General features: G+C 38.9%; 2 protein-coding genes across 2 annotated transcripts in view; one reads left to right on the top strand and one right to left on the bottom strand.

Annotated features, from left to right (window-relative positions):
- Positions 1–2,665, top strand: part of UNKL (unk like zinc finger) — a gene marked incomplete at its 5' end in the record, with an annotated part of 56,601 nt that extends 53,936 nt beyond the window's left edge. The window contains one exon of the mRNA XM_082490455.1: positions 2,011–2,665. Coding sequence (XP_082346581.1) covers positions 2,011–2,166 — 156 coding nt within the window. The 3' untranslated portion in view covers positions 2,167–2,665. The remainder of the gene's footprint in view (positions 1–2,010) is intronic.
- Positions 2,666–14,253: 11,588 nt separating this feature from the next.
- Positions 14,254–27,994, bottom strand: part of MOSMO (modulator of smoothened) — a 31,010-nt gene continuing 17,269 nt past the window's right edge. Inside the window, exons 2-3 of the mRNA XM_082490653.1 lie at positions 22,799–23,011; positions 14,254–14,595 (exon numbers count right to left, since the gene is read on the bottom strand). Of these exons, the coding sequence (XP_082346779.1) occupies positions 14,411–14,595; positions 22,799–23,011 (398 nt within the window). The 3' untranslated portion in view covers positions 14,254–14,410. The remainder of the gene's footprint in view (positions 14,596–22,798; positions 23,012–27,994) is intronic.

Raw genomic sequence — 27,994 nt, 5'->3', positions numbered from 1 at the left:
AATCCCAGCTCTTTCAGCCTCTCCTCATATGTCAGATGCTTCAGTCCTTTAATCACCTTAGTGGCATATTGCTGTATTTCACCTTCTCCCAAATTCAGACTCGGTTTCTGCCAAAATTTAGGATGCTCTTTCGCTGCCAGATTGAGGGCATTTCTCAGGGCTGTCAAAGCTGGGAATATCAGCTGCCACTCCTCCGAGAACATCAAGGAAGATAATAAAGACCGTGCACTGCTCCAAGCACCATCATCCAAACCTCGCTGGGCAAAGCTTGGTTTCACATTGCTTTCTCCCCTGCAGTCTCAAAGGGCAGTGACACCACATATGACACCCATTCTCGCTGTTTTGTTGTGCTGTGATGGGACTGTACAGACACAAAAAAAGATTTCGTTTCACTATGGGGACAGTCTGCCGTACTCTAGTACCTGTTTGAGTTCAGCAGTGTCTTCTCTGTCTCAGCGCACCTCCTGTCCAGTGCCATTTGTATCAGTATGAACTACAATCTTGGGGGGAAAAAAAGCCAGGCTCTCTTCAGAAGAGTTTAAAACATCATTTAAGTCTTTGTCAATAAAGCAGGTGGATGAGGACAAGACTTGCTGGTTACCAGGTTTCTGTTATCAAATACATTTACAGGATTCTGGATTGTATTAGGGACCACTACTGTTTTTCTCCTAAGGGATTTTAAAGAGGAGCAAAAGAATCTTGGGATCTCTTACCAAAAAAGTCTTTACATCCTGGAATGGAAGTCATCTCGGCCAGGCTGGAGTGATCAGAACCATTACCACCTTTTCCAGTTTCTCAGGTTTCCTTTACCCCTGTGGGCTCTTCTCACCTAGCTCTTTCTTCCAGGAGAAAGTTGGTGTCTTAGGCAGTGCCACACATAGTGTTCTGGGTTCTTCTCTTAGTCTGAACCATGTCTTGCTCTTCAAAAATTAACACGGCTTCTAGATGCTTTTCGATTCTTCTTGTTCCTTAATAGGGTTGATATGGTTTATCGTATGGAGACATTTATTTGCGGTTGTAACATCCTGTCCAAAGTCCGTATCGGTAGCTTTATTCAAAGTATCGCACATTTGGGATTCTTCCATTTTTTTTCCTGATGCGAACATCTGCCACGGCATGAGAAAATGTAACAGTGGTTTGCAACGGCAAAATGAAGGAGTGTATGTCAATGAAAAAGGCTTATTTCCTTTTTTTTTTTTTTTTTTTTGTTTGTTTTGCTTGTTTGCATCACTCATCCCAATTATGCAAGAAAATTTCAGTCCAGAAGTTCAATCCTAGATATTTTCCTTTCTAAAAGCACCGTATAGGAGTATATCCTCCAGCTGCTACTTTAAAGGTTGTGAGTGCTCTGATCTTACGATCCTCAATTCCACTGTATGTCCTGGTTTCAGCTGGGATAGAGTTAATTTTCTTCCTAGTAACTGCTGTGTTTTGGATTTAGCATGAGAATAATGTTGATAACACACCTAAATTCAGTTTTTGCTAAGTAATGTTTACATTAGTAAAGGACTTTTTCAGCTTTCCATAGAAGCTGAGAGGGAGCACAGACAGGACAAGCTGGCCAAAGGAATATTCCATACCATAGACGTCATGCTCAGTATATAAATGCTTGGCCAGGGGGGTGGGAATCCACGATTACTGCTCGGGACGGGCTGGGCAACCCATCATCGAGTTGTGAGCAATTGTATTGCATCACAGTTTTGTATATTCTTTTATTATTATTATGCCTTCCCTTACTGTTCTATTAAACAGTCTTTATCTCAACCTGTGAGTTTTTTCTCTTTTTTTTCTCACTCTTCTCCCTACCCTGCTTGGCGGGGCAGGGAGTGAGTGGATGGCTGTATGGTCATAGTTGCCATCTACCTAGTTAAACCACGACGCTGTCATAAAAAACTTTGTCCTTTGTGTTGTTAAATTAGAAGTTTATTTGGAACAGCTAAGCATAGAGCTGCTAGAACGCAACTGTATACTTTGGAATAGTTTTTACTGAGTGCAATAATCTTTTTACAGGTGATTTTTCAGCTTCAGTCAAAGAAGTGTATCGTATGTCAGGAAGGTGATCGTAGCATTGTCCTGACTCCATGTCAACATTATGTACTATGTGATCACTGTGCAGCTGCACAAGAAGAATGTCCCTGCTGCAAGAAAAAAAAAAATCTGTGGTAAAATACAGGCATAGTACTCATATCATGTTCATGAATTAAATAATTTTATGGGTTTGTATTTTGTATAAGAATTATATCACTCATACTTAATGCATTTAATAGTGCTAGACTGATTTCCATTTTGATATGAGAAACTTAGTTGTTTTAAGATAGAGGAGGCTTGCCCACCTTCAGTCACGTGATGAGGTTCTGTAGTCTTGAGGTTCTGTCATTCCCCCCCAGTTCCATCGCAGCCTTTTCTGACTTCCACTTAACATTCCAAGTGCACAAGCTACTTAGGTTCATTTGCACTGTAATCACTTTGTATAAATCTTACCATAATGCCTGAATGAAGTGTTTATACCTGTTATTTTCATTAACAGAAGATGGATACGTAGATGCAGTAACTACACACTCAACAGTACAAATGGTCCCTTGGCCATGTCTGGGGGGTGTGTGGAACGCCAGAGCCAGTATTTTGGAATCGGTCTAACACTATGTTTACTTGGATGTTTGAAAAACTCTGATTAATATAAAAGCACTTTTTAATTATTGTGTTTTGTTAGAAGATATGTTGTAAATTGCTTCAAGCTGCTTTCTAGGTCTTATGTTTATTTTTTAATATGCAATAATATGACGTGTTATATGTGTACTGTGAATTTAAAATATTTCACATGGTTTTACTGTTAAATCACAATATGATTAAATAGAAATGACAACTTACCTAGGTTTTTTTACAATTTATAAGTTAACTGCATATTGTAGTATTTATAAATGTACCAGCAGAGACAAAAACAGTGAGGCATATATGCTTTCATATTCAAAGACATGTTTTCAATTTTGTGAAACAGATCAGTTTTAGTAAACAGATGTGCATTTGCGTACTTCCCTCAGTTTGGATGTTTGTAGTCTTAAAGTTTTTGTACATCTCCTAACCTGTGTGGTACTCATTGGGAACAGATATGATATATATAGTATTACCAAGTGCCTATGCCCAATATCCTATAAAATGGCAGAAGACATAAAAAAATAATTTTGCAAATAATTTCTATTGCTTAATTTTGTATTGAACAATTTGACAATAACTAGAATACATCTCTTGCTTTTATAAATATTTAAAAATACACTTTTTTTCAGTAATGAAGTAATGCATGTTTGAAAGGAGCTACAAAATTATTTAAGAATGAAATCAGGCAGTGGCACTTTGACGCAGCGATTCTTTTAAAAGGTGGTAATATTCTTCCTTCATCCTGGTAGTTGGGAACATGCAATTCAGGAGAAGTTAATTAATTACTGCATGTTAACACTGTGTATTTTTACTTTTCTTACATGGAATAATTGCCTGCATTACTCCTTTTTCTGTTAAAGTCAGGTGTGACACTAGTACAACTTAGATTGAAATGACCTACTACTGTGTTACATGATTTGTATCTCCGTATTACTGTATTCAGTACAAAAAGTGAGTTCACACAGGCAGCAAAGAGTTAAATCTATTTAAAGTTCAGTCATGCTAAAACAAAACCCAAGACACATACTAAAATTATTGTCGAAATTTTTAGAACCGAGTCAGCACGGTTTTAGAGCTTTTAGAACCGTGTCAGCATTAAATAAAGGGCCCAAGCCAATAGTACTGAAATCACTAGCTCCTTTGGGTTTTGGCGTTCTTTGTACAAAGGCTTGAGTTAGCAAAAAATCATTACACATTTTCTGTGAGAACTAAATGTACAGACTTGTCGCTGCTTTCCTAAGACATGTCCATGTGCAGGAATGTTGGAGAAGTTTTGCGAAGGGAGAACTAGTACTAAATACACTTCTACTTGCTTCTGTTTCAAAATTTTGTCCGAAGGTCACTTTAAAGCTAAAGCTGGGTTTAATAATGTGATTTTGTTGACTTTAACACAGTTTGTCTAAAACATTTTTACTGAGAAAAGTATAAAATGGGACTGTATTTGCATTTTCAAACACACTTTTCTGTCCTAAAATAAGGTACTGCCATTTTAAAGGTGTAGCCAGCTTTGGACTTTTAAAAAAAGGAACTTGGATCACCGAGTTTGGCTGTAGGTATTAATGTACTTTTTGCATCTGTGCAGTCTATGACAAAGACTGATCTTTTTGAACGTTAACAGCATTTTGGACTAAAGCAAACTTAGTTATGTAAGGGTTTGTTGTTTTTTTTAAACAGTGAGCAAATCAAAGAATAATGTGTAATTATAGTTTGAAATTATGTAACATCTTTTTCAAACAAGCAGTTATTTTGGACACCAGTTTACTAATATTTATCTAGTGTGGAACAGCATTCTGCAACCATTGTGCTCACAAAAATGTTTAGAAATATCTTAGTGAAAATTTTTGATTTGGTATTTTAGAAGAAACCAGCGTAGGCCACATTTAGCTGCCCATATGCAGCGATGTGACATTTGTTGCCCACGAGATACGGAAGCGTGGTTTTGTGCTGTCTTGTCAAAGTTTATAGTTCTTCATGTGTATTTTAGTGCATTTGCTTATGTCCTAGGCCTAATTTTTGGTCCCTTTTTTTGGTAGTAACAGGTGATTTTCCTAATCTCGCGACACCAAGAAAAAAGGAATGTAAACAGCACTTGCAGTGTGAATTGTCACATTGACATTCATAGTTTATATGTGCTGCGTTTTTAGAGGAAATAAACTAATATGTTTAGTCTGTTGCTTTTTAAAGTTGTATGTTTTGTGTTTTACAGTGATGAATCTTGAAAACAATGATGTGTGTCCTGTAGTAATATCAGTACTGCAAATTTAGCAGGTGTTCCCTGTAAGTTTCTTTGGTGCTGAATTACAGACACATTTAAAAACTATCAACAAATTATCTTGTGGAGAAGGAAAAAATGCATACCAAAGAAACATACCTATGTGTGAAATTCTCACACTGGACAACTTGCTATAATTATAGACGAATCCTTAGGTAATCACTTGAACCATACATTATCAATACACAGCAGTCATATGAAAATAATAGTTGTTCTTCACAAACTTCTTTCTGTGAGGAATTACAAGCCAAGTTTTCTGTATCTTATTAATGCAAGTCAACTGCAAATACAAATGAATATGTACTTTTACACCAGTACTTTAAAATGGAGGATAATCAAATACATGCAGTTGACTTGAGACGACTGTTCGGAAGAAGTCAGAAGTGAAACCTGACCTTTGTAAGTATTTGTCCTTGTACTATATACACTATCTAGAAACTGGGTACGTTAAAATTATATTTAGCAAGACTACAGTACGGTGATTTGCTGAATTCACAAAATACATAAAAGCAAACTAAATAGATTTTCAAGATTCATTTTGGTATTTGACAAAGTTCTGTGTTAATTTATGTAAGAATATAATTTTTAATGTGAATGCCATTATGTTGTCACAATTATTTTAGCCTGGGGAATAATAGATTAAAATTGTGATTTCTCAGGGTTTTTACAGTTAGGAGCTGTAATTTAACCGGAAGTATGCTAATTACAGATAGATCCCAAGCTGCATGTTATAGGCTTATTATTAGTCTTCTTTGAATAGCGGATTATTGAAGACATACTTGTTTTGTTCTATATTGCCATTCAGAGTATCCTAGTATTAAATATAGGTAGTAATATTATTACTGTCACACTATGCTTGTGTAATTGTGGTCATCATCAGACCCTAAATAAATACGGAATTTTTACTCATCTTAATTTATGGAAGCCGTTAATGTTTTGAGTGTACAGACAGAAATGATTTTGTGAATGAAATTGTTCTTGATACAAAACATATTATTTATAATGCATACTCATTTACTTGTAGTGGACTGTTTAAAATTGTTAACACTTGTTAAAACTTTTCTACACTATAGCGTTTATGCAATGGTTTACAGAAGTCATGGAATTATTTTTATTACCAACATGGAAATAAAATTTTGATCTTTATTTCTGAGCTATACTGTGTTTAGAGACTCAAAAATTTACAGATATGTTTTCCTCTGCAATCTAATTATGGCAATCCTAATCATTTCAGGGTTTCAACCACTGGGATTGGCACTTACTGTTTCAGCGGAGAAAGAGGTCTAACTATGATAGAAAGAAACAGATTCAGCAGAACAACCTAGAAGACAGAGGCTGTGAAAGTAATTAAAACTTAATCACTTTTCCTATCCATTCTTCTCTGTACCACATGTCCTAAGAACATACAAAGCATCCTACTGGGTGGGAGCTGCCATCATAAGTCTATACCAGTATTCTGTCCCTAACAGTGGCAACAGGTGATGCCATTTAGGAGGAGCATGTAAGTCTCTACTCCTTCTGCAGTCCCTGCCTCTCATATCTATCCTCTGGTGTTAAGGATGTTAGAAACTGCAGCTAATTTAGGCTCACCTTATACAAAATGGCAGCTTTGTACCTGTCCAACTCAAAACTTTGTCCTTCGTAAGATGCAGAGACTGTGACAGCATATAGGGATGGGGATGTGGATTCACAAAGGGTTCCTGGAGCTTCTTGTCCTGTCATCCATATCCCTTCTGGTAATGCCCAGGACTTTTCCAGACTCTTTTTTTTTCCCCAGCAGCCACTGCAAATCTGGCAAGGCAAGTAAATAAAAGCCAGTTACTAAAAAGTCTCAGCTAACATGCTGGCCTTGCATGAGAAATTCAATAATGATGGTGAGGACAGAATGGAGGGAACAATCCCAACAAGGTGGAAGGGAAAGACAGATGCACATGGTGACTTATTCCCAAGTAGCCTGATGACAAAGATGTAGCAATGTGTGCCTTATGGTCCAACTGAAACAGGGTAGGTTTAGACTGGATATTAGGAAGAAATTCTTTACTCTGAGGGTGGTGAGACACTGGAAGAGGTTGCCCAGAGAAGCTGTGGCTGCCCCGTCCCTGGAGGTGTTCAAGGCCAGGTTGGATGGGGCTTTGAGCAACTTGGTCTGGTGGGAGGTGTCCCTGCCCATGGCAGGGGGGTGGAACTAGATGATCGTTAAGGTCCCTTCCAACCTGAACCATTCTGTGATTCTATGATACAGTTCCATTCTAAAAATATACTGCAAAGTTAAAGTTACCTTTCTGCTGTCCTGCAATAGCCACTGCACTTGGTGCTATTAAAGTTCAATGACTGACAAAAGGCAGAGCACATGTTTAGCTAAGGCGTTCTCTTGCATGGTGTATCAATGTAACATTCAACCATTTGTCTTCGTCATATCCTTTTTCTCACAGATGCAAAATCACCTTTTAAAAATACTGTTCGGTGTTCTCATACAACTGGTGGTTGCAGGGCTAACCATTTAAATACTTCTTCCCCTAAAGCTGTTTGACTGATTAGATACAGAGCTGTCTGAAAATCTGGATCGCTGAAAAGTTTTCTAACCAGTTGCTGGCTTATTCCGCTTAGAGGTAGGAGAGGGATTGTCAGATGTATTTAATACAAACTGCACTATCGCTCAAGACGCTCATGAAATATATATAACCTTGAGACTGAAAGGTAGCACGCTCACTGAAGTGCCAGACTAACTGCGGCACAACTTTCAATAATTTAATTTCACAATAGGTATAACCTGAGGTAAAACATAGTGCTTGCTGGCCTCCAAAATTGTTTTACTTCAACCAACTTATTTTTAATACCGTGTGTATAGTTTTTACAATTTGGCAACCAGAAAGTTTAAGTCAACATTTCAAAGGGAAAAAACCTTTTGCTTTTTCAGAATACAAAAGCTACTTCTTTTTTAAGCCAGATTTGCAGACAGTTTACTTAGATGGCACAGGGCCCACGTGCTGAAGGTGGGCCTTCTGAAGTCTGGATCTTCACGACTGACACAGTGAGGTATGCTGAAGAAGTAGCGCTCCTACCAACAGTCTAACAAATATTGTGAAGACCAGCAAAAACATTATGCTTGCTCTACAGCTTATTGAACCCTATTCATTACATGTTTTCCTCAACTGAAGTTTCCTTGATTTTATACATTTAAAATTCACTTAGAAAACTTTTAACTTTCACATGTCATGACTAGATCCCAAATTACAGTAAACATAACCCACAAATACGCAGTATTACCTGTGAAAACCCAACCATTCACTAGCTGCCTTTCTATAATGAGCAGCTTCACTTAAAAACTTGGTTGACAGTTTTCTTCATTAAAAAAATAAAAAAAACCTCAGCTATAGTGACATATAATTATCACCTACCCTAAATCTCAGCAGAAAGGATTTAATGCTGAGATACTCTGAAGTTCCCAGAGATAACAAATTAAGATTTAAGGCAGTACCTGTAGTCATGGGGGATGGGGACATAGAATCAGTTACACATCAAAATCATACACAAGATTGATACTTATGCAGAAGGTCTAGACTCAAAATTGTTAACAGTCTCTTCTGTAAACTCTCTCTCTTCAACACCATTTCTTGCCTGGAACACTTTGTATCATTAGCATCAGAGATGCACACAAATTAGGACTGACTAAAGAAAGGGCAGTGTTGCACTTACAAAATAATATTGCCTTCATTTATCAGGTGCTCTGATGTTAATTGCAAGGATTCTAAACTGTAGTTTCCTAGTCATTTTCTTCTGTGCTTTGCACCTTTTTTAGACTGTATTTTCTTCATTTGTACTCTCTATGGATCAGGTCTATAAGAAAAAAATCAAATGCAGTATGAGAAATTAAATGTACTGTTCAAAGGTAAGAAAAATCTAAGTCCTAAGGATAGCTGCTGGTAGGCAGCACGTATCCAAGCACAACGTAATTTTAGGTACTGGCATACTCTTTTGGATGTGGGATGCAAAGGAAAAGCAGGTTTCAGAATACCCTCAGATTGTGAGCTAAAGGAAGGGGAAGGAGAGCTTAATTTGGAGGAGACAGGAAGGAAAACAATAGGAGAGTTTAGTAAAAGAAACACCCCAGTGATTTAGCAGAGAGGAAGAAAAATTAAGCATCTCCAAAACCCGCCTCACAGAGTTTGAAGGGGTATATATTGTCTTCTGCTTTTCCAAAGTAAAATGCAGTATCAACAGTTGATTTTTATTGTTTTGCCCCATTTCTTCAGACAGATTCATCTCTGCAGAGAAACTAACTATATGTAGTTTCATGACTTCAGTGAAATTGTCTGTGTGTATATGCAAAGGTACATAAGGAAACATCTCAGTTGTCTTTCAGCTTATTTATTCCCCACTCTGTATTTATGTGTTACTTCTCTAGTTGCTCCATTTAAAAGGGAAACTTGCTTACCAGCAGATTCTGTGTCTTGTTGATATACGTTACCAGCAATCCATTATCTGGTCTAGATCAGCTATAGTAAAATCTTGCCATGGTGGATGATCACCCTGTAGACTGGATTTCATGGACACCCTACAAGACAATGAGTTTTATGGGATGACTTCATTACCCATAATATTTCTGTATTGACATAAAGTCTTTACAAGTTTTTTTTCTGTAGGAAGTGGTTTATACTTTGATACTTGTTTACACAATCCATTTGATAGATGAGAAGTGTTTTGAAGCAACATAGTTTATATAAGCTACAGTTATTTACTCTATATCTAGGTATGAAGTCCCAACATGATTTTGTAACAGTAACCTTACCCAACTTTTTCCAAAACCCAATCATTGTCTGTGCCATTTTCCTGATGTGTGTATCCGTTATATGAATAGACTTAGCCTTGTTAAAAAAAAAGCAGAAAGACAAAGTATTAGAGTAAAAATCTTAAATCCTCAGGAATGTACCCTATTAAAAAAAGGTATTCTTAGCAATTATATAATAATTACATTGCATGTGGAACAACAGCAAATTAAAAAATAACTGCAAATAGAATCTACAATTATCCATCTACAGAAAACATATTTAAGAACTATTCTCCAAGTTATTTGTTAAGGGATTTTATGCAGTAATTGTATGTATGCACAGCTGCTGGGAGAGGAGATACACAGCTCAACCAGACAAAAAGATTAACCAAAGCAAACCCAGAGCCATGGGGCCGAGTGTGAGCCAGGGGGAGCAGGGGGGCAGGCAGCTGGAGACAGCCGGGCTGCGAGACACGGGGATGGAGGCGTGTAAGTAAGCTGCCCCTCAGGTTTAGGCAATAAAACTAGAGCAAAAACGATGGTAAAATCCTGCTTTTCACTTTGCTGGGCTCCTCCACCTCAATCCATTCCCAGCTCCCTGTGCTCCTGAGCTCAGCAGTGGGTGTTGAGCAGCCCTCTCCCCACGCCATCCCTTCCCCAGAGACTCTCCTCACCTCAGGGGGAAAGGCCCCTCAGCCCCCGACCCCACACCATCCCGTCCCCAGAGACTCACCTCACTGGGGGAAAGGCTCCCCCGTTCCCCGTACTCCCTCCCCCCACCCCAGCCTGGGCATGTCCCCATCCTGGGTGGCCACCACCACACCAGTGACAGGGTGACAGGGATCCCCAGGCCCCCTCAGCGTCCTCAGGCCAAGGCACCTGTTCCAGTCAGCGCAGCCGGGGCCAGTCGCTTTAGTAGACAATTTATTTTGATAAACTTGCTCAATAACAAAAATACAAGTGAAGAAAATTATGTTCATTTTATACAGTTTGTATTAACATTTGTTCGGAAATCATTAATTGAAAAATGCTCTAACCAATTAGAAAACAATCCTCAGTAAAGGCCGGGGCGGGGGACGCAGACGGTCAGGCCTCGAGCGGGGAGTGACGTGACGCCCAGGCAGGACAACCCCCTTGCAGACACCATTTCCTTCATTATTTTCATCCTTCACAAAGGTTTTTAAAGGACAGCTTGCTGCTTTTTTTTTTCCCTCTCGTGTGTGTGTGTGTGTGTGTGTGTGTGTGTGTGTGTTGGGGCAAACAGTAATCTACAGTTGTGTTCTGAAGTGGTTAAACAATGGCTCTGATACACAGGCATGACAGGAGGGCACGAATCTGGCCAGAGGACATTACCACTGCTACCAGTGTCTTCGGGAAACTGGTATCACTCACCAGCAAGATTAACAACAGGGAAAAAACATTAAATGGTTGGACTGGAGCGTTCAGGGAAGCACACCCTCGCCAGGTCGCAGACAAACAGCTTCCAGGCAATTATTTCAGCTGAGCTCAACGGTAAGATTTATACAGACAAATTAACTAATTTTCCTTCTGAAGGTATTTTAAGTTTCTGATCTTACATTTTGTCAGGCAAATAAATGACAAAGCGTGCACAAATTACATTATGATGGGACACCAAACCTTTGGGGGAATTTTGACTAAATAAGGATCTCTAGTGACATATGAAATGAGCTGTCCTTCAAAAAGTTAAAAATAATGGCTGGCAGAACTAGAAAAGTTTATGTAAACACTCAACACAAATACGGGACCACCTTTGGAGACGATTCATATGGAAACGTTTGCTTTTCATGAACTGAAAAAGTCTACAGATGTTTAGGCATGTTCAATACGAACTTCCTGTACTTTAAAACAAAACCTTGTGCAAATAAAACCTATAAATAGTCTTCAGCAGATTTTACAGTGATGCTCTTAGGTATGAAAAGAATGCACACAACTTTAAAACAAAAGTAACAGACATAAGTTTGACAAATGATTGCACCATAAAACAGTGTTTTATATACAGTTTACAAGATATGATTTTCTGCTATAAATTAATACTGTACTATATAGTACTTAGTGACCTTATTAAAAGCAACTGTTGACAGCTGTCTCTTCAATTACTGGGTGGGGTTTTTTTAAATGCAGATGGCTGCATCTATTTCTGGATTTAAAATGCTCAAATATTTAATCAAACAATCTACTCGTTAAATCTCTGCTATCATTTAATAATTCATAGCAATAGCACTGGCACATCAGATAAATTTCCAGCCAGCCAGCCACAGTCTGGGTATGCTCCAAGACAAGTGTTTATATTTTTTTATTAAATGATGATCCATTTAATCAAAGCCTAAATCCACTGTATACAGGATGTCACTATAACTGAAATAAGTAAGCTGGGGGGGGGGGGGGGGGGGGGGGGGGGCAGAAATCTTAGCAGCTGAGAAACTCCCCCCTACCACCACCTGTGTTCCAGTTACAAAAATCTCCTAGAACTATTTACAAGAGTGACACTTCTGGAAAAAAGAAGAGCGCTTTTTTCCCAACAATTTATGATCTCAGTTTTAGTGAATACTTCAGCTTAGGATACAGCAGTGATAACACCAAAATTTCAGATACACATCCAGCCGCTGAACCTTGCATTTTATCTCCACCAACATCACTGGGGACCTCAGACTACCAATGCAGATGAAGGCTTAAATTAGGAACCAAATCATATTTAACATGTTACTTCCACGTAGGTGCCTGGCTCTATTTACATATTCGTATACTTTAGAAAAATTCAGTGATCCATAAACACTCCCCCTCTAACTGTGAATGAGCTGACTGGAAAAAAAGGTAGCTTATAGACCATTCCAGTGACAAGTTTGTTCAAAAATGCCAAAAGAAAAAATACTTAATACAACAAATAACTTTTTTGTATTAAAATACGTTGGCAGGGGGAGAGGGAAGAGGTGGAGGAGGATGACAGGGACCCACTAGGGTCTGAATGGCACACAGTTTAAAAGAATTGTGCAAAAACTGTCTTATTTTCAAACACTTAAGCTTATCTGGTAAGTGATTATTTTGGAAACTGCTGATTATATTTTAACAACCACCTCATTCTAAAATACACTTTCACTAACATTTTAGAAACGTGTCTATTTAGTAATGCAGTTCTAATAGCTCAATGAAAGAGCACTTGAAACATACCGTTTTTTTGTTTTCGTAATGAATCTCAGGTAAACCACATATTAACTGAAAAATAAATACTGATAGTGCAGGCAGCTTTCCTGGGACACTAAACTACTTTCTGCAAGGTTAGACTGAGGAGTGAATCCCTCATAGCGAGGAGTCTATGGATTCAAAGGTTTATACTTGTGTCGAAAAATAAAACTACCTTTAGTAAGGAATATTTACTCCAAATTTGGGTGGGCCTTAAATCCACATTTAAAGTAACAACGTTAGTAAACAAGGCATATATTATTTAAACAATTATATTGCTTTTTTTTGTAAAGATGAATTAATAACTAAAATGAAAATAAGGTCATCCATGTTTACAATGGAATAGTGTTTGCATTACTTTAAACATTGCATTTTACATGTGCTAGAAAAATGCTTACCTACGGTAAAATGCTGTGCTCAAACATGTGTGAATGCTAATGTAACAATGCAGTAGAAAAAGAGGCTTTCTGTACAACAGTTGCTAATAATTTAAATAGTGTCAGTTTCCCAAAATTAGGACTTTAACTTTAAGGTATGACATGATCTCACCTTCTACCCTCATATACAAATAAATTACCATAAAAAGAATTTTAGCTTAACTTAAAATTGCACCTAGAAAGGCATGGGATCGTTTGTACCTATTACAAAAACTGTTAAAATCAAGGGCTGCTACAAAGAATGAGGTAAACTGAAGACTCTCAGCTATGTGGCCTTCAGAGAAATGGCTTTTTTCTATTGAGTTCTAGTTTTGCACACCACAGTGTTTTGCTAGCAAAGCGTTCTGAGTTCTTTTCCAGGAACCATTTGTGTGTATATACATATATATACATATATGTGTATATACACACACACACATACACACACACTGTATACTGCATCAGCAAAATATATATATATTTATATATATATTTATATAAATATAAGGAAGAAATCCCCCTCTAAAATGTTCCTTAGTGTTTTTCTAGAGCTTATGGGGGAGGAGGGGATGTATGTCTTCTTGCTGTTACATACATTTAGAGAACATGTTTTGATCTATTGGCTTCTTGGTGCAGTAATGCAAGATTGATCCACATTGGTGCCAAAGGCTTTGCTCATCAGAAGGAAGATGTAAAATACTAATCTCCTAAACAGCGAGGCCAGCCTCACTTGAATTCCTCTGCAACCCTCTGGTCTACCACAAAGTTCATAAATACTTTGACTTCCAAATCGTTAGACGTTAAAAACAGGAACAGTACAGTAACAATGGGGCATTATGCTTCTCAGTGTAAAGCATTCTTCACTAGTTCCTATCACAGTGCAGACCTGACTGCATTAAGTATGCTCAGGAGATTAGTCAACGTTGTCTGTATTTGGTTATGGGAAAGGCTCTCCTTTTTTTCATCCAAAGTGCATAGTGAGAATAAGTCAAAGCATTCCTCTTTTCAGTAAGTGTTTGATAGTCTGATCTAGGCATCCTCCTGAGAATGCAATTCTCATGTCTTGCTCTTTTCCAAAATAAAGTCCTGCAGTTCAGACATTCATCAGCCAGGTAAACAAACTTTGCCAGCAAATAGAAGTCCCACTATTGTAAAGAAAATGGATAAGACAAACAGTACATACGAAGACCCAACCACTGTGTTATTGGGTAATTTATATGGTTGACCTCCAACTTCATTGATGTAAAATCCTATTGGAAATATTAGGGCTGCCATACAGAATAGAATCACTGCAAAGAAAAGAGAAAAGAAAAAACGGTCACTGCTGTGTTGAAGTCAAAATATTTACCAGTTCATAGAGCAGTCCAGAAAAGCAAGCAAAGTGTTCTGACCAAACCGAAGAGCTGAGATATTCCAGTACCTAACTTGCTTGAAATGACTGAGTAGGCTTTATTTTGCTTTTAAAACATTCCTCATCTACTCCCAAGAATCATAGAATGGTTTAGGTTGGAAAGGACCTTGAAGATGATCATCGAGTTCCAACCCCCCTGCCTATAGACAGGGACACCTCCCATTAGACCAGGTTGCCCAAGGCCACGTCCAGCCTGGCCTTGAACACCTCCAGGGATGGGGCCTCAACAACCTCTCTGGGCAACCTGTTCCAGTGCCTCACCACCCTCACAGGGAAAAATTTCTTCCTAATGTTTAATCTGAACCTGCCCTCTTCCAGTTTAAAGCCATTCCCCCTCGTCCTATCGCTACATGCCCCAGTAAAAAGTCCTTCCCCAGCTCTCCTGTAGGCCCCCTTTAGGTATTGGAAGGCCGCAATAAGGTCTCCTCAGAGCCTTCTCTTCTCCAGGCTGAACAGCCCCAACTCTTTCAGCCTCTCCTTATAGGAGAGGTGTTCCAGCCCTCGGATCGTCCTCGTGGCTCTCCTCTGGACACGCTCCAGCAGGTCCATGTCCTTCTTATGTTGGGGACTCCAGAGCTGGATGCAGTACTCCAGGTGGGGTCTCATGAGAAAGACTGAAAGACCCCCATTTTGACTGTAATTTCAGTCCTGGTCACTAGATCATGAACAGTCTTTACAGAATAAAAATTTGGGGGATGTACTTCTACCACCATCCACAAGTTTGTTACAGAGTTCACTACTTCTCCAGTTATTTTAGAGTAATTTTTCCCCAAGTTCAAGATAAACTAATATTCAACGTTGAAGGAACTCCTTTTCTATTATCAGAGTTGGTTTTTTTCCAACTGTAGTTGCCCTCTCCCATTCTTCCACATAAACTCCTTTTCTGTAAAAACAATTTTGCTAAAAATAGAAAATACATAGATTGTCATTACAGATTCTTTTACATTACAAACTTCCTAAAGTTATGAGTGTTTCCTTAAGTAATTAAATATCCTTAAGATTTTCCATCAGAATACAAAGAAGGTTTTCTGATTCAGTTTAACTTAAGCTTCTTGGAGAAAAACTTAAAATTCAGACTCCATGAACAAAGAGAACCAAACAATGAGGATATTTTTTTTCACCTGAACAGTAAGACTTACATGTACGTGGCTCATGCTTACAACTGACTCTGTGCAGATGTACAAAAAAGAAACCAGAACTCCCATTAAAGCCATTCATTAGAATTACATTATGGATTTCACAGGCCTTTTTAATCAGTATTAAAGTGACACAGAATTTTATCTGATTCTACCAGTTCAGTCAACTATTAGTGCTTTACTCTTATTTCACTTCCATGTATTTCAAGTTTGTTTCGAACATTATTTTTGAGTGGAATGTGGCATCCCCATACCCATTATTCAACCAAATCTAAATTATATCTGGGGGGAGAGGAGGGCTGAGCCTGCTCTGTTCTCCCACCAACCCGACAAAGCTACATACCACCATCTCTTAACACGATGCACAGCTAACACTGAAGCCTCTCCTAGTCCTCAAAGTCTACCTATAAACCTAGCTGCAAGAAAAAGAAAATTCAAGCCAAGTTACAATGCTCCTGCCTGAATAAAGTGCATTACATGCTATTTTTTTCAGTCTTCTCTCAGTTTACACAGACTGCTGCTTTTTGTTTGTTTGGAAGGGACACGGGTGCTGACCTTGTCTCCCCTTTCTCTTCTCCACCACTAAGAGACAGAACAAACTCGGGGGATGCTTTTCCCTACTTGAGCTTCCCCACAAGTCAAACTTAAAAAAGCAACAGTAAAAATCACTGGCAACATTAATAGCCATCACCTTGTGAGCAGTGCTGCAGCTGCTTTTGTTTCCAGAGGTACCTAAAAGAAATTCAGGAGCTCGCCTGTACCCTTTGGGCTTACCAGGACAAAGTCTCTAGTCTTTCCAAATGAGGAAATGATGGGCTGGAGCAGCCTCAGTATTTTTTAATGTCACTTCACTACTGCTCTTCCTGACTCAATACACACGCTCCGCTTTACCCAGCTACAGTGTTGCATGCCCATACTGAAACCTGTTTTTTTTATGGACTCCATGTTTACCCAAGATGAATACTTGATCACATATTTTATACCTTAATGCTCAAAGCTTATGATTTGCACAGTAGAGGTCTCAGCTTTGAGGAAAAACCATTCGTGTTCTATAGAAGAGACTAGTTATGGACATGATAAATCTGAATTCAAGAAGTGTCCAAGTAGGACTTCAGCATAAACAAAAGAGGACTGTTTCATGAACCATGATCCACATCAGAACATCAGCTGCTCCTTGCTTTCCAAAACGCATGATGCAGCTTACACAGCATCTTGAGTACAAGAGCAGTGCCACCAGGATGAGCCTGTCTTTCAGCTGGCAATACAGAGCAGGAAAAAAAAATCTAGTGTTCCACTGGAGGGAGCTTGTGTCTTGCGTTTAATGTAACAGCACCGGCAGATCCACAAACAAAAAACATCTGGCAACTGCATAGTTACTACATTCTTGCTCAGTTCTACCTCGTTAGGCCATCTATTAAAACAAAACCAAAGAACCAGCAACCAGACGTTAAACATTAAATAATCTAGAAGGTTTTAATCTACGTGATTATTGGTCCATGTAATTTCACACTACACAACCTAATCCTTAAAGAATGTTTCCCTTTATTTAATTGTATTGTAACCAACAGCTGGTCCATCTGAGGAGAGAAAGCTTGGGTATGTGTTTCTCGAGCAGTCCTGTGCAAGCACAGAAGAGCTCTATACTAGAGTGGTCCAGAAAATAGTGGTTGATGTGTGATTATTAACGCAACATACAATTACTAACAATTTGAACAATATTCTGAAGATGAGTCACATTATCATAACTCAGCACGCTTCCTATTACATCCAGTTTGTCCCTGATGAGCATTCCAGTTATTTACAAAGCTTCTATTATATTTTAACAATAACACACTTACAGGAAATAGCTGTAGGATTCCAAAAACAACCTGCACGTTCAAGACTAAATCTTCTTTATTACATTCAAGAACTACACAGCTGGAAAAGTTCTGATGGCCTCATGGATACGGTTAAAGAATAGATCTTTATCCCTCTCTATTAAACCACTGTTCTTTGGGGGGTGTTGTACGTACATGCACCAGTGCTCCCAGGTCTGAGACCTGCTAGTGGCACTGTACCACAAAGCAGAGCGTGCCCACCGTCTCCTGGTGTTCCTGCCCCAGGACAGAAGGGTGCAGGTACCTCGACACCACCTCAGTTCACAGCAGGAGAAAAAATTAATTCTGCACGTGCAGGCAGTGTGCAGACTGCTGACATGCATGCACATTTTAAACATTTACTACAGAAGCAACCAGTCATCTTCTCTCTTCCACAGTGCATACACACAGTGCACATGTGCTGCTGGGAGGGTGTCCAAGCACTTTTTCTTAGTGTGGTCTGCATTTTTAGTCTACTGAAATAGCAAATAAAAAATGGATTCATCAAATCTCTGACAGATTAGGAAGCCTGAATCATGGCAAAGTTTTGAGAAGGCATTAAGAAAAGACTGCATGATAAATTTATTTTTAAAAAAGAAGAAACTAAGGAGAAAATCCAATATACGAAGTGCTCATTTAACTTAGTACCTTATTCTTTTAGAAGGAGATTTGTAAGCTAGAGGATAGGAATTTCTTATACAAGCTGTGACCCAAATATAACTCTCCATATCTGGTAGTATCAACTCGGTGAATTTCCAGCAACATTTCCAGCAACCCATAAAGAACTTCTCCCTCAAGAGTACTTGCTTTTGATTTTAAATTCTTTCTTGGGCAGGAAAATTTGCAGACAGGACACTTAATGACTACATATGACCAAATATATTTGGGTAACAAAACACAATCCTTTCCAGTCTGCCTCTGAATGGTGGCTGTCAAAAAAAAAAAAAAAAAAAGAAAAGAACACTTAGCTCCTGTAATTCTTTAGCTTGAAATTGTTTTCAGCATCCAATGACAACTTCAAAAAATCCAGGACACAGCATATTAAAAAAAGGAAAAAGCTATGGTCTAGTCTTTACAGTGCTCATTGTAGTACCTGCTTGCCTCTTTAGAGATGCATAACATAGAAAGCAGCACCTGGTACAAATCTTTAATAACACAGAAGCACTTTATTCACTGGGGAACACCGGGATAACTACTGTTAGTTAAGAATGTGATTATCCTGCCCCGTTTTTACTTGCATTCCAAAAAGCAAGTCCATAATACTCATGAGCATTTAAATCCTGAGGCAAAAAGAATAACAGACTCTCTGGTAACTGCTGGAAAAAAGGTAGAATTATGATTTTTCTGTCCAGCATCTCTTCCCTTGACACATCTCACAGAAACACCCGATTCAGTGGTAGCAGGCATAGAATTAATTCCCTTTCTACTTGTAGCAGATGGTAAGAGACCTGAATTGTGTAAGATGTAAACAGATCTTGTGGGAGCTCTGTGAATTCCTGCAATAGCCAAGATTGTTATAATATACATAAGACCACCTAGGTCGCCTCCACAGAGAATAAGCTCTGGACATTGCTTCTAATTATGGAACCTCACAGTATCTGTCCTAAGGACCACGGATATTACATTTGAGATTTATTACCTACCTTCTAAACCAGAAGACGGCATAACAAGCACCCTGAAAAGGCAAGGAGTTTACATAAATTTGAAGTCGGGCTAGCAAAAAAGGGGCCATTTCAGAAATACATGGAATAATACCAAAGCCAGGTTGCTTTTTTGCTACCAACTTATGCCACTATGTCACAGGGCATAATTAGGGATGAAGTGGTACAGAAGCTGGGATGGTAATAGGTAGTTAGCTCACGCTTGAGCAACCAGTAAATAATACCATGCAAAGGAATAGCTGATCAGATCTTAGGCTGTCATCGACACGTGAGGCACAGCTATGAGTTTGCAATACCTCGTTCATTGAAGAACCACACAAACACCTGGGCAGTGCACAAACAAGAAGGAATCCACTCTCCATAACATTGTACGAATTTGCTACTACAGTTAACAGGACTCAAACGTCAGTGATAGCTTTGGTAGTATCTATGCCCAAAGTGACAATACCTATCACATCACTAGGTATACTGTAATTCTTAAAAGACTCTTCTCTACAGAAAGCAAAGGACAACTTTCACATTTGCCTTTAGAAGATGTGTGTCACTTATGCAGTATGACCTGGAGGAGGGTCATATCTCTCCTTTCCACAAAGCTGTTTGGCGGAGAAGCCAGAAAGACAAGTTTATGTGCACTAAAACCATCAATGCCTGGGGAAGGATGCAAGCGCTTTGCTAGTAAATACTCTCGGGTGTATCACTTTAGAAGTGTATCCAGGAAAGAGAACTGACAGATCAAACTTTTGTCCTTCGTGTGTCTCTCAGCTAAACAAGATAGACAAAACCACTCTTGGCAATAATTCATATTTATAGGTACACGGTTGAAAAAAATCTGGAGTCATCCAAGGTGACAAGATTACATGCAAAAATTCCATGAAAAATATAAGCTATATATTTATTCATAAATTCCAGACTGAACTGGGCAAGAGCGACCTCTTACAGGGCTCTCCTTGCTGCTGTCAGAGTTGCAAGGAAAGGGCTGGGCAAGAGGACTCCTTTGCCCTTAGATGATTTACTCTAGACCCTCTTGCATTTGAAGAGAATGGAGCTGCCAGGCTCAGAGCTGCCCTTGGCAGTCCCAGCAGACCTCCCTGCCTGCCTAGGACAGCATGTCCTACGCTGCATTCACAAAGTTCTGCAAGAAGAATATCTGCTAGCAGCCTGCGTTAGGCTCTTAAGTTGCTTGCAGAAGAGATGTAATACAACTATGAAGTTTCCCCCGCTCCCTTCTAACGAGTTACACATGTTTTCATCTTATAGCACTGTCACTTCACAGGAAGGACCTGTTCATGGTATTCCGAGTTGATTCCACATGGTTAACATGTCTCCTGATAATAATCTACAAATAGATTACTACTTTGCATTGCTATCCAATGAACCAGAAAAGTCACTCTCATCAATTTTTTGAAAACTACAGAACTCTTCCTCCCATTCACTTCTTTTTTTCAAAAGTGATTTTTCTTACAAATGAGTTAAGCAATAAAATTTCCCATCATCATTGCAAAGGTCACAGACTAATATTGGAGATGGATACCAAAGACACTGAATTTTAGAATTTCGGCAATGGAGCAATCATATCTTAATAGAATTATGAATAATTCTGATTTGCAAAAGAACAAATTAGTATGCTTCATTATTAAACATCTCATAACAAAAAGGCAGGCACTGAAAGAAAAGAATGTCCTCCTATATTTAGACTTCTAATAATGGACCTGTTGCAAGCCTAAAGAAATCTACAAAAAAAAAAAAAAAAACAACCAGCTTGGGGTATCAGATTTTTTTGGCTGAACTAACCATCACAGCTGTAGAAAACTAAAGATAGAGGGATATGACCATTGGAGATATTTAAAAAAAAAAAAAACCATTAAAATATGTAAAACCCCAAATACAAGCTCTGATTTAAGAAAAAAACCTCAGTAAATAAATTGTGGTATCAACTATTAATATATAGTATTCCAAAAACCCTCTTTACCCTAGAGCTTTGACTTCAGCTTACTGTAAGCATCTTAATTTTATATGGCGCTTTGAGTTTAAACCCTCCCTGCTTACATTAGATACACATGAAATACATATAGATAAACAAGGGCACTGGAAAAGTGGGGATGGAATATTCAGTAATACTCATCTTTGCTATTTTAATCATTCACCAGAAAATAAATAAAAGTCAATCACAACAGATACAGCATTTCAATAGCTCCATTGTCTGCAAGAGCTGCACTATTAATTTAATATGCCGTGTAGCAAAGTTGTCAGAAGAATGGCTTTGATTGTACAAGTGCCTCAGTGAAGTACCTTTGTTGAAGCTGAGCGCTTTTTTATATTATTTCCTTCCCCGAAACAAGGTTAAATCTCATTCATATTAGATATCATTACATGTCACAAAGTTCCATTAAAGCTTATTTATGCCTGTGTAAACCACAAACTTGCATTTTCTATTTAGTGTTCACACTACCTTTAGTGGTATGTCATAATTCAAGTCAATTTAAAAGCCCTCAGGTTTTGAGTTTTTTCATGCTGTCATCCCCACCATTAAGGCACCATTTCACAGTTGGGCTAAGCCTGTAACACACACCAAGAAAAGGAAGTTTGAAAGTTATTCCCCTTACTCATTATAACTGTTTTTCTTTTGCACCAAAGTAGCCATAGGATGTGTTTCCCTGCGTGGAAACACAGGGCTGCCAGAGAAGGCTCAGCTGTGAGGAGGTACGTTGGTGCTCATACGGAGCAGAATCGAGGGAGGCAGAAAAACACTGGTACTCATCCCTCCAGCTAAAGCACTGCTGCGGGTCACTTACGGAAGCAAAAGTCTCAGCGCTGTGAAGCACAGCAGATGCTCTGCAGTGGGCAATCCTCCTGCATAGCCAATTAGGATGCAGATATTCTGAATAAAACACCTGCTGTGAGCATGAAGCAGGACTGAACCAACATCAACCCTGACTGAGGTATTCATGAGACACCTGAAGCAGGGACAGATTTCAGACTGTAGTAAGTCTCAGATGTATCAAGTGCCTCCTCTTCCTCGGGGAGGGAATTTTCAGTCCCAGCCATTCTGCTAGGAGTAAGTCCTGTATACATGGAAGTGGGGAAATATGAAAGACCATCAGACACTCAATTCAGGACTGACTTCTTCTATCCCTGCTCATTTTCTTAGGTCAATTAATGGCACTGCCCAAGGAAGGTAAGGGGATCAGGCCTTCCTTTCTCTCACCTTGGGCCACAGACTATTATTCCCTCTCAATTATAGTCACTTAAGATACCAACCCCTTGATTTTTGAAGCATTTTCTTTTTCCCCAGATGTGGTATTTAAAGAGAAGGAAAGTTTTGTACAGTAAGAGCCCTAAGCACTGCTCCTTGACAACACTGTAGTGTTATTTTTAACTCCACCAGTTTATCCTGCATACAGGTCAACTGTGTAGTTGAGGTCACTTACTTCCAGTGAAAGCTATCCAGCGGGCATATTTAGTAGCTTCTCTTCGCCAGTGGGAAGCCACCAGCAAACCACATGTGACAGTTAGTGAAATGATTCCCATAATGATGAAAAATAACGTAGTGACCCACTCAGGAGGCAGCCGTGGAGGAATACAGGTCCTGTCACGTCCATGGATGGTTTGACACTGTCGCACAAGGCCAACTGTGAGAGCACCTGAAAATACATAGCAGAGAGGCAAGTAAACTTTCAAAATCCTCTCTGAGGGGCGCTCAATTGCAAACCAAAGCTCAGAATTGTCCAAAAATAAGGGATTCTTTCTTTGATGAACCTTAGTAAGCCTTTCAAACACAGAGGATGGGGGGGGGGTATGCTTTAAAACTCCATCTTCGTGTTCTTTCATCATATGCTTGCACAAGTTGAAGCGAGGTGGCTACAAGCTGTATCTGGTTCTTGAGTGGCAATCAAGGTCTAATCAAAGGGATAAAGCACTCCTATAAAGCCTGCCAATATCAGCTAAAGTGGTAGCCGAGTTGGACAGAGCATCACTCCCTCATCTGTGCAAGACTAAATACTTCTATAATCTAACAAAATGAGCTGCAGCCCCCTAAAATGCCTTTAATTGTCTAATGCCTTTTCCCCTCATTTGTAAATACAGCTTTAATCCTCAAAGTCTTGCAGTAGAAACTGCATTTAATTCATACCAAGATTTTAAGAACGTCAAAAACCAAAAACCCAACCACTTCTTGACAATAAGAAGAGTCCTATGCAAGAGACTGGTCAATCCTTTTGACGGCTAACAAGAGTTACTACACACACAAACTGGGATATATCTACACAAAAGATGTATCAAAAAGATCCTAGGAAAAGGACAAGACTGGTACAGAAACCATAAAGTTTTACAGAAACTGAGGTATTTTCTGTTAAATACAAAATCAGATTTAAAATCCAATTCAGTGCTTTTGAGACTCATAAAGAAGCTTTTAGTAAGTTTTAATAGTGAAGTTTTTTTCATTTGGAAAATTTTAACCCAAAATCAACATGCAGGATTAAAATCTATTTCTTCCAGTGTCTTAAGCATTACGAACATTAAGTTTATTAAGAACATTCCATGTTCTTAAACATTAAGTCCTATACTTGTCAATTTTGTCCCTTCTTCTGAACTGTTTTCCTAAATAACAAAAATTGTCCTTTATCTAAATTAGGAGCAAAAAACAACAGTTGATAATGTTGGAGTCAACATCTTCCTTCACCAATTATTTCAAGTAAATACAGTTCTAGTGTTGACCTGTTTAAAATAACAAGAGGGCAACTTAGAAACAATTACAGTAAGACTTGGAAGCTTAGGTTTAGCGTGTCTTTTGGAGGGAGAAACAACTGTCATAGTTTTCAGCTTCTTTTTGAAAAAAAAAAAAAAACAAACAAAAAACCAACACCAAAACCAAAACAAACAAACAAAAACAAAACAAAACCCCCCAAAAAGCATGAAACAAATAAGTAAGCCAATAGTCAAAAGGGTAACCAGTCCTAGCATGCACCTCCTAGCACCCAGAAGCCAATTTCTACAAGTGTTCAGATCCTGCCTGATTACACCTCAGCAATGAGTACCAGCAGAATCAGCTTCTGAGCTCAGAGACATTGGGTTAGGAGGCAGAATAGCATGTTTTATTACATGCAGCACTTCTGATATGCTCCTGGAGGATGAGAACAACCAAGAGCAAAACCATTACTGAATCAGTTCTGTTGAAGCATTCCTGTAACCTTTGTTTAGACTATAAATTTTTAGCCCTATTCAAATTCATCCTTTTAATTACATATTCATCAACTGAAAGATGAAGAGATTAATTTTCAGCTAAAAGTTGAAGTAAAATCCCTTTAAAAAGGATGAGTTACAAAACCAACACCACTGGCATTTTCTACTCCAGATACACAGCAATCACACCATTCCTGTGCACTAGGGTTACACAAAACTGAGCCAGAATTACACAAGCAATCGTGCGCAGCTCACATACCTGCACAGCACACTTTTACATGAACTGCTTCTCAGTTGCTTTTTCACAGCATACGATGTTTTCATTTTACATCAGCTGCTGGGGCAGAGGGAGATGTGCATGTGTCCTTAAATGTCAAGCTGCCTGAAACACACGCATGGCAGAACCTCATACGAAACACTAAGTAGTTTTCATGTAGTTTGGGGATAAAGAAGCTATTCACTACAGTGTCATAGAACAGCAAACTAATCCCAGTCATACTGCGAGATTAGGATTTAACAACAATTTTACTATACTTACAGTAGAAATAATTTTTTTTCTAAACTGCAATTCTAATCTAAAGAATGACTTCATAAAAATTACATCACACACTCAATAGATGTTTTCTGAATTCAGAGACCTCTCCTGAATCCAGTGGCATTGATTTAGTGCATTTTTAACTGTGGCAAAAGCAACAGCAATAAGAACCACAGTGCTCGACTCCATTCCATTTTGTGTGTTAACTGAAACTGAAGAACAATTGCTATACATGAGCATGTATTAGAAAGAGACAACTAACTGATCTTTCAAATGCAGTTTGCAGTTTATATTGAAGACATTTTTCAACTAAAAAGAGCTCATTTGACATGTTAGATTCAGAGAGATCAAAGCTAAGCCCAGCAGTGCCATATCTAGAGGAAATAGAAGAGAACTCCATCTTGGACTACTATTTTTCAATGCAATTTTTTTTTTTTTTTTTTGCTGTCAACATCTACTTCTCCAAAGGCTGATTTTCTCAAAAAAACCCACAACCAAACATACAACTGAAAATGAAAAAAAAAAAAAAAAAAAAAAAGAGATCAACCCGTTAAATCTCTCAATTGTGAGTACCAGTGTAGCATCCCTTTCGAAGACACAAGGATAGTTGTAAGAAACTACCCAGAGTAAGTTTCCTGAACATCACTTCTCATCCCCAAGTGTGTTGTTCCACTTGTGTTTGTTTGTTTGTTTCATTTTTCCTTTTTTTTTTTTTTTATCAGAATTTTAAAGCATCAGCAAATAAATTTCAGGATCTGACATTTTGGAGGAGAGATACTGAACTTTAGTTTATGGTTAAGCTTTTGCTAGTACATAGTATTTTCTCTTAACTCTGCTTCACAGATTACAAATTTGAAGTAGCTATACTCCATGCTGAAGGTTTTGAACCTTGAGTCTGCATATTCTAGGGAGGCAAATGGAGGGCAAGAGAAGGTCTGTGAACTAGTTGTAAAGGTTTCACAAAGGTAACTGGGACAAACAATCTCATTATGTGCTCATAAATGTAGTTAAAGTTTAAGTTCACTATACAGGGATACCTCAATTGTGTACATAAACTAGGCAGAAGGAAATTAAGCCTCATAGCTTCGTCCCATAGTGACAAATCTCCTGTTGAATGCAAACTTCAAAGAAGTCTCTGGTGGGGAAAAGAGTATTTATTTGCCACAGAATTCAAAAGAAGAGTGGGTTTACATGGGATTTTATTGTCTTGGTCCTGTTCTAAAGCAATCAAGCAAACAGTTGCCAGGCAGCTGCCAACAAACTAAGTTGTTACAGAAAATCTTGTTTAACCTTATGTAGTCTATCATTGAAAGGAGTGACAGAGATATTGAATTGAATGGTCTCCTTCTACCTGTCATTAGAGAATAGCCCAACAGTCTCTCTCAAGCCAGTCACCAAGTTCCACTCTGATCCCTAGGTAAAAGAGGTTTTTAGTCGTTCCCTCAGAAGAATTCCAGCATAACTGCTGAAAATCTAAGCACCTAACACAGGTATAAAACAAACATCACGGCTAATGCTAGTAGATTAGGCAGCTTAAAGATGGATACAGCCCTAAAACACATGCAGTGGGGTAACCTTGCCTGCCCATCCTCCCCCTCCCAATGCCTGCACTGCACTGCCGTCGGGAGCTACAATGACAACCTGGAGATGCAGGGCGCTGCTCCCTTGCTCTCGTACGCCTCTCCCTCCATAGCTTCCCAGACTGGCATTATGCAGGTCAGTACAGCTAGTGCAAGAGGTGATTAGGATATATATTTCTAATTACTAAAAATGAGATTCAGCCTTGATCAAAACAGAGAATACTGCACTGAGCAAATGTCAGTGAAGTGGTCCTTAGTCTTTTCCAGCAAATCTATTCCCTGAAGTGCCAGTGCATTTCAAACATGTTAAACAACCTTCCAGTAGTGACAGTCTCGCTATAACTAGGACTCCAGTTTATTCAAGTGAAAGATTTCATGATCATTTTCCTACACTACCTCACCCAACTCCTCCAGATCACCAGTAATGATCATTTTCTGACACTGCATATTTTTACTAGAATAAGTAATAAAAAGACTCCTTAACAAACACACCAACATTTGGGAGCATCACCTGTTTAACAATTAAGTTTCACAAAACCATTGAGGGAAAGAGTGGAAAAGGCACCAAGCCAAAGAAGGGCAAGCCCTGTTTTTTCCCCTTTGTACAGATGTGCAGCTGCCACCGAGCTGACCCACAAGTCCCACTCCAGCCCCGCTGGTGCTGTGCCATCCCTCTCCTGTTTCCGTGGTAACTACAGAGCCACCAAGGAGGAATCACCCGCTACAGAGAGAAACAAAGATTGCTGCAGCCCTTTCACTCCCCCACCTCTCCATCACTTCTGAATTATTAAAAGTGGCACAGCAATACCACGGCTGGAAAGCAGTAGCATAATAATGGCTATTGAGATGTTTGCTGTTCATCTATTATTTGATTGCCACTACACACAGGATCAAGCGTGCCAGATGGACACAGGAGAGGTGCCACTGCCGTGAAGAGCTTACCATAACATAAGAAGCAATTAACGTGGTAAAAGCACAATGCAGTGAATAAGGTGGGGCTCAAACATTAGAAGGTCACAGAGCTCAGCAGCTGTGCTGTCACATGAACACACAAACCACAAATCCTCAGAACTGCTCTTGCTCATTGCTTTGGGGTACCTGACCATCCTCTGCCCTCCCCCACTCTCCCCACTTGAAAATGTCCTTACGTTTCCCCATCGCTTTAGAGAAAATGCTATTCCTTGGGTTTAAATGTGCCTGCAACCCTTTATATTCCTTGACAACAGCCTCCTCGCTTTTACCTTCCATATATCAACCACATCCTTAGCAAAATCCTTATTACTAACATTAAATAAGTATTACGGGCCAATATGCCTAGTGAGGAGGGTAAC

Source organism: Vanellus vanellus (genome assembly GCF_965231255.1).
Source record: "Vanellus vanellus genome assembly, chromosome: 14".
Classification (NCBI taxonomy): domain Eukaryota; kingdom Metazoa; phylum Chordata; class Aves; order Charadriiformes; family Charadriidae; genus Vanellus; species Vanellus vanellus.
Note: the sequence above shows the minus strand (reverse complement) of the source record. Positions and strands in the feature narration are given on the sequence as shown.